At 41.9% G+C, this 7,679-nt stretch overlaps 1 protein-coding gene across 1 annotated transcript in view; it reads right to left on the bottom strand.

Annotated features, from left to right (window-relative positions):
* The window catches only part of Copb2 (coatomer protein complex subunit beta 2), a gene marked incomplete in the record, with an annotated part of 29,520 nt that extends 22,726 nt beyond the window's left edge, over window positions 1-6,794 (bottom strand). The window contains 2 exon segments of the mRNA XM_008844103.3: window positions 211-348; window positions 6,646-6,794. Of these exon segments, the coding sequence (XP_008842325.1) occupies window positions 211-348; window positions 6,646-6,648 (141 nt within the window).
* Between the last annotated feature and the right edge of the window lie 885 nt (window positions 6,795-7,679).

The raw sequence follows: 7,679 nt of genomic DNA, 5'->3' as shown, positions 1-7,679 counted from the left end.
ACTATATCAGAGTTGGTGTATTTAATTATCATACAGGATATGCCAGAAAATTTGCTCCCACAGCAATATCCAGATAAACATAGTTCTCTTTATTCAAAACACTTTGTACTTGTTGATAGCAGTGTGCACACAGCTATTAGACTCATATGATTTTTCTCTTTCATTATTAAATTAGTATCTAATTACTAATAAGTTTTTAAAAATTCCTACCTGTGTTTCATGGTTCCAAACGCACACACTGCCATTGTAAAGACTGGCTAACATCCATGGCTCTGTAGGATGCAAATCCACACTCTTAACTCGATCAGATCTAGCAGTTAGCTTTCTCTTGATATCAAGTCGAAGAGGCTAAGGAGAAAAACACATTGAGAAAGTTAAATTGCTGAACCAAGTAAGACATGCTTGAGACTGTACATTAAGAGGCTTACAAATCATTGTTTTCATTTTTCAAAACTGTGAACATAGTTTCAAGTCTTAAAGCACCTATGTTAATCACACATCAAAAAAATGAGAATATCTATAGCCAGCAATTCTCAAATTTTAGTTCTTGGGACCCGCTTTATACACTTAAAATTTATAAGGACTCCAAAAGTGCTTTTGTTTATATGTGCAAATATCTAGTGATATTTACCGTGCTAAAAAAAGAAAAAGAAAAAGAGGATCTATCAGCAACTGGCAGCTGCTGGGAACGGAGAGTCGGTTCTCTATGGGCTGGCTTCCTAGAGTGACCAGACGCTACAGGATGGTCCGTACTCAAGACACTTGGGGATCATAAATTAAACAAAATAGGCCTTTATATAATAGACGATGTTAAGTCAGGGGGAGGGGCAGAAAGGCAGGGGAGGAGAAAAGGGAAGGGGTCTGAAGACATCAAAAATACATTGTATGAAATTCTCAATGGAGCAATGAAAATGTCTTTTAAAAAGTAAAACTGAGTCTTTAACAAATTTTGTATTAATTTCAAATAAACTCATTATTATATGGTAACATTTTTATGAAAATTACATTTTCAAGAGAAATTTAATAAGATCAGTGATAATGTTTTATATTTTGTAAAAATTTTAAAATTTGACTTAATAGAAGACAGTTTGTTTTCATATCTGCTTTTCTCTTCAGTGCACTGTTGTATGTTGTTTCAGTTGATGCTTAACAAAAATCACTACCACCCGGCCTCAAAAGGTAAGTTAGGAAGAGAAATATATTAACCATTTTTGAATAATGGGCTATTCTTTGATACCATATTTAAATCTGAGATACAGTAGTTTCTTAAAGAATACCTGTACTATGGAATCTGAAACCACAGTAACAATTGTTTATACTGGGCTAAATGAAAGACCATTACTCTATCCTACACGTTTAAGATTTTTCACTCCTGGCTGATTTTATAACATAATGCACTGGTCTTTTGGTAAATGTTGGTTCACTGAATTACAGAGATCCAAAAATAGGATACATTTCATTATACTGTATCAAAAGACTAAATTCATTAATTCCACTATCTGCTTCAACTAATAAAGTTTTAAGTATTAGAAATTCATAAAGTTCAGTAATAGAAGTTCTCTAAAATTCTAATTTTCATTTGAAAACTAGAATTCCACCGTCAATAACAAATACATTATCAGAGACCAGTTAACTTCAGATGTCTACCAAGCAGGTCTGAATAAACAGAGTTTCTCAGACACTGTTTCAAATAAAGCTTGAAATTTGACCTCTTAACCACAGTAACGTGTCCAAGAGACATATACTTTAGAAGTACTTTACCCATCCTCATATGGTCATATAGAATATTTACCAAGATTTGCACTCAAATGTTGAGATGTAATAGCATTAACAGTTTTTACTGTTTCAGCAGACATTCTTATGTAAGCTGGTTTTTAAACAACTGTGTAGCAACCAAGAATGTATTATCAGATAATCACAGACCTGGAAGGATGACTGTGAGCTCAGGTTCAGCCTGGGCAGACATGGCAAGGCTGTCTCAAAAAGGGCATACCACCAGCACTGCACCAGTGGGCTTACCTTTTGTCACTGAGGTATAAACACAGAAAAAGGGGACGTGGGATTTTTACCACTGGTAAAATTGCCTTTTTTAAAAGATTTATTTTTATTCTATGTGTATAAGTGCTTTGCCTGCATGCGTGTATGTATGCCACATGTGTGCAAATGCCTGCAGAAGTCAGAGCCAGAGAGGGCATCATATGCCTGGAACTGGAGCTGGTTGGAGCTGGTTGTTAGCTGTTACACTGGTGCTGGGCACCAAACCAGGGTCCTGTGCAAGAGCAGCCAGTGCTCTTAACCACTGAGTTATCACTCCAGTTTCTTAAAATTGCTTTCATCTTTGACTTCCTGAAGAGTATAGAGACCTCTGAGGGACAGCAAATGATACACTGAGAACCACTAGTTTGTGGACTATTTGGTAAATACATTTTAAATGCCTACCAAATCAATGTCATTAGTGCCATTCCAGAAAATACTGTGACGTGCCATTCATGCAGTTGTAGTAACTCTAAGCCATATTAAATGAGTCCTTCAAACAGAATTGGGGAGAAATGGAAGACACATAGTAAAGTACAAGGATTGCAGCCATGTGCATGAAGAGCTTTTGAGTCAAATGGGAATATCTGCAATATTTTATCAATGTAAGTTATGGATAACTACTGAAAAATTAGAACAATTTTAAACAAAAGCAAAAGTGTTCTCTCAAGTCATAAAATAATGATAGTTTAAAACCACCCCTTTCCAGTCAGGTTCCTTATCTGAACCACAGAACAGAAAATGATCTGAGTAATTATTTTCTGTTTCTCCCAGGAATGCTGTTATAGACGAAGAGTTTATTCCTTAGACAACGATGCCCTAGAGTACTGGTCTCTTCTCTCCTGTAGGCAGGCTGGGCAGGACTGATCTAAAGCGCATTGCCCTTCAAAAGGTCAAAGCACAGCCTGAAAGTTTACTTGGCAAGTTGCGTTAGTGTTCTATCTTCACTGTGATCTTCCATAATAATTAGGAATGGTATAAAAAATGAAGGTTACTTTTCAGCACAAAGCAGCTCTCGAAGAGGTAATTTCCTCAGACAAATACCTAACAAGGCTTTCCTCACCTCCCTTTGGACCTCTATCGAATGTGGGTCACTGTCCTACTTCAAACTCTTTTTTATTTTTTATTTTTTTTGTCTTTTTGAAGCAGGGTCTCCCTGTAGCCCCAGCTGTCCTGGAACTCACTATGTAGACCAGGCTGCCTTGAACTCACAGAGATCCGCCTGCCTCTGCCTCCTTAGTGCTGGGACTACAGGCGTGCACCACCACGCCCGGCTTCAAACTCTATTCTTATTTCTACACACACCTCCCTCACTTCCAACACTTTCAGGATCTGAGTTCTGACTCTTCAACTGCCTTGAGAGCACTTCCCCTGTTATGCCTTTCTGTCCTCCTCAAAATCATCATCTTTAAATTGCTGGCTAATTTCAGGGAAGTGAGACTTTTACTTCAACAAGTTCTGAATTCTGTCCACTAATTACTGTCACAAATTTTAACATCTTTCTTTTGTCTCATCAGAGTCATTAAGCAGGAAGTATCTGTGCCAGGAGCTATAGTGGGGGCTTTCACATAAGCCACTACACTCAACATTTTTCTTTTAGTAGCTGAGGAAATTGGACACTTATATATTATTTTTTATCCTAACAATGTTTTTAATTGATTATTGAGTAAACATGATATTCCAGAAGATGCTCCAGGGAACTTTAAACAGCCCCAAAACAGCTGTACATACTCCAAAGCATGGACACCAATTAAACAATGTTCATCGCTAGCCGGGCGTGGTGGCACACACCTTTAGTGCCCGCACTTGGGAGGCAGAGGCAGGAGGATCTCTGAGAGTTCAAGGCCAGCTTGGTCTACATAGCGAGTTCCAGGCCAGCTGGGACTACAGGGAGACCCTGTCTCAAAACAACTAAAACAAAAGAACAACAAAAATGTCCCATCACTGCAGGCAAGGGCTCCTGCTGTCACATTTCAGTAACCGTTTTCAAAGCCTTCGTAACTAGGCACTAGATGATTAAGGGGCTCATCGCACTGCGTCCTTGAATCCAGACTTAGTTTAAATGCCATTGTCATCAGTAGGACATTTCTCATTAGTCTTGCCTGATTCTTCCCCATTCACAGTACATTTGTGCACACATCTCTTCTAGCTTTCTAGAGTATACTCTTTTTTAATTTTTATTTATTTATTTCATGCATATGTGTGTATTGCCTGAATGTAGGTAAGTGCACCCATGCCATGCGATGCCCACGGAGGACAGAAGAGGCCGTCGGACTCCATGGAACTAGAGTTAAGGACAGTTGTTAGCTGCCATGTGGATGCTGGGATTCGAAGTCTGGTCTTCTGCAAGAACAACCAGTGTTCTTAACTGCTGAGCCATCTCTCCAGCCCTAGAGTAGATATTCTTTAAGGGCAGGGTCACTGTTAGTACACATCTTTATCTCCACACCTTATTTATTTGAGAATGGATGGAGGAGCAGCACTGTGACTGAGGTCCACAGTCATGCTATATTCATACATCCGCTCTACCATTCATTTCAGATGTGCAGAGGAAGTTTACTTAACATCTCAGGTTTGATCTGTATAAAACAGGGATATTAATATCTGCCTCTTGGTGTTATGAGAATTAATTTGAGAGCTCAGTTACAAGCAGGGCTTACAGTAACCATTCCAGACCATTGCTCACACCTTTGTGATAACAGGCTGGCAAATGTTTAGCAAAATGCAAGACACAGTAAATACTCCCATAATAAGTGAGCAAGTGAATAAAGTCATGCTTTGTGCCTTCTAAAGATTTAAAATACAATCGTCATTGGGTGCCCACAGAATGGTTTCAGTACTCACTCCCCCAAACCAAAGTCCATAGTTGTTCAAGTGAAATTATATGAAATAGTACAGCATTTCTATATAATCTAGCCCCCCATTTATTTTAAATAATCCTTAGATTGGTTATAACACTAATGCAAGGTAAATGCTGTAAATATGTCTTATACTACATTAAGGAAAAAGAAAATCACCAGAAAAAAAGGTCCATACATGTTCAAACAATATGGTTCTCCAAATGTCTTCAACCCAAAGCTGGTTGAATATGTGGATGTGGAACTCACATACATTACAGAATAAAGGCAACAGCTCACTACAGAAATATCTGAGTCTTATATCAGGCAGATTCAAGAGCCTTTTCTAAAAATGTCTTTTACTTCATGTACAGCAGACCCAACCAGCACCAGTTGTTAGTAATATGTGGTATAATGACCATATTCAAGGTGTGTTTGCGTGGCTCTCAACCTGGGAACCCAAAAAAGTATACAAGATGAGGGTGGCCTGGGAAGGGCTATGAAGAACCTCAATACAATTTTTTAGATGATGTGCCTGTGTGTGCATGTCCACTGGATGCCTGAAGAGGGTTACAATACCCTGAAGCCGGAGTAAACAGGTGGTTGTGAGTGGCTGGACATGACTGTTGTGAACTGAACTCCAGTCCTGCAAGAGGGAGTGTTCTTACGGTTCTTAACCATTGAGCCATCTCTCCAGGCCCCCTACACACACCTGTACACCCACACTACATTTATGCCAAAAATGTGTGTTTCTGTAAGGTCTTTTCTGGGGGTATCCACAGTTTTACCAGTTTCCCCGATGGACCAAACTCTGTTCTAGTTCCAACTTTTCCACAATCTTGCCTTGTACAGATTTAATTGTAAGTATTTTTTTAACTGGAGGAAGAGATTTGGAGTTATTATCCCTACAGTCTTCAGTTATCAAAATAGCAAATTTAAAAAACCAGGCGGGATGAGCTGGAGATGGCTCAGCGGTTAAGAGCACTGACTGCTCTTGCAGAGGACCTGGGTTCGATTCCCAGCACCCACATGGAGAGTTAAAAACCGTCCTTAACTCCAGTTCCAGGGGAATCAGAACCCCACTTCTGACCTCCACGGCACTGCACGACACGGGTGCACTCACATACATGTAGGCAATACACTCATACACATAAAATAAAAATAAAATATTAAAAAAGTAAGTGTTCGCATATAAAAATACTGACTTTTCTTACTTTTTTCTGATAAGATATTCTCACATGGTTGTATTTTTTCATTATACTAATCCTGTGCAGAGGTATTTTTGGTCACGTTTGAAAGTCACAGCGATGATAAAAATGTGCAGAAATTTCCCCAACACTTCTCTGCCCCTACGAAACGAGTCTGCTAAAGCTTTTGAAATTACACTTTTGATCCCATTTACTTGACTTATTTTTCTCTCCGCCTAAGTCTGTAGTTTGTGGTCCTCACACTGTTAGCACCACTCGCAACGTGGGTGCTGGATTAGCAGTCACCACGAAGGACAGCATGAAATCATGTAGCCCAGGCTGCCTCGGTGCCCCCCGCACTCTCCTGCCCCGCTGGCCCCTGTGCTCGCCGCAGGTCCGCTGTCAGGCGCGCAGGTGCCAGCACCTCCCTCGCAGGCATCCAAACCACCCCGTCTCCTGCCTCCCGGGGCTGCAACGGCACCGGACCCCGCCAGGCCGTAGCGGGAACGCAGACCGCTGCTCCCCGGGGTCCTCCGCCTGGGAGCCCGGGACTGTGGGCTCCGCTCTCTCCGCGGCGCCCGACCTACCATGGTGCCGTCGATCCGAGCCCCGGCCCCTCACTGGCTCCCAGCCACGTAGGCCTCAAAAATCCCACCGACCCGGAACCGGCCGAGTCACTGACGTGGAACTTCCGGGATTGATTCTCGCGATAGGCGGAGCCCGTGCTGAGCGCCTGCGCGAGTTCGGCACAGTGCAGTGGTTTCCCAGGTCCCGCCCAAGTTTCCTAGGCAACGCGGCCTCCCAAGCCTCTGGCTGCTGAGCTGGCGGAACCTGGGCGGCGCTGGGCCTAAGGCCCGAGCTGTGGCGGTCCACAGCGGCCTGGGCCGCGGACCATTGTCCAGGCCTCGGAGCGACACGCTTTCCTAGATCGTATCAAACCTGATTCACCTCCATTTCACTGATAAGGAAACCAGGGCTCAAGGACGTTGGGTGTCCTGGCCTAGATCGCGTCGTAAGGGGTCGAATTAGGATCTGAACTCGGAAGGATATGCCCCGGGGGGGCCTGTGCTCCTTGTGCTCCTACGTCAGTCTCCTTGTTAAGGTAGTTAAGGTAGAGTCTAGAAAGGACTGTGCCACAGGGATTGCCAAGAGACGTGCAAAAGCGTGGCCAGCTGCTTTCACAGCACCGCCTCCTCGACCCCTTCTAGATGACACTGTGGACGGAATAAAACAAGTCTGACTACTTACAAACTTGGACCTCTGATGTGAGCGAAGCCTTGGAGTCTTTTTAGATCCCTGGGTTTTCAGAATGGCAATGTGTGTAGAGGGAAACAGATTTTTTCCTTAAGTAGTTTCCGCATTCTAGTAAGACACAGACTTCAGTTTTCTTCATTGTAGAAAAACCAAGGTGGATAGTTTCTGAAGATTCATTTTTACTATTCTGTGCTTCGGTAAGAACATTCAACGGTACAAAGTGAATCTGGAGCTGGAGCTACAGTTTAGTAACGAGATCCTATAAAATAGAGAATAATGTATATATTGCAAACTCTAGAGCAAGCAAAGATCACAAAAAACACTGAAATTTTTAAAAAATGTGAACTATACCTGATGTGTTGAATAC

Source organism: Nannospalax galili, unplaced genomic scaffold (genome assembly GCF_000622305.1).
Source record: "Nannospalax galili isolate Female #2095 unplaced genomic scaffold, S.galili_v1.0 scaffold482, whole genome shotgun sequence".
Classification (NCBI taxonomy): Eukaryota; Metazoa; Chordata; class Mammalia; order Rodentia; family Spalacidae; genus Nannospalax; species Nannospalax galili.
The sequence above is the reverse complement of the archived record's forward strand: the minus strand, read 5'-3'. Positions and strand labels throughout refer to the sequence as shown.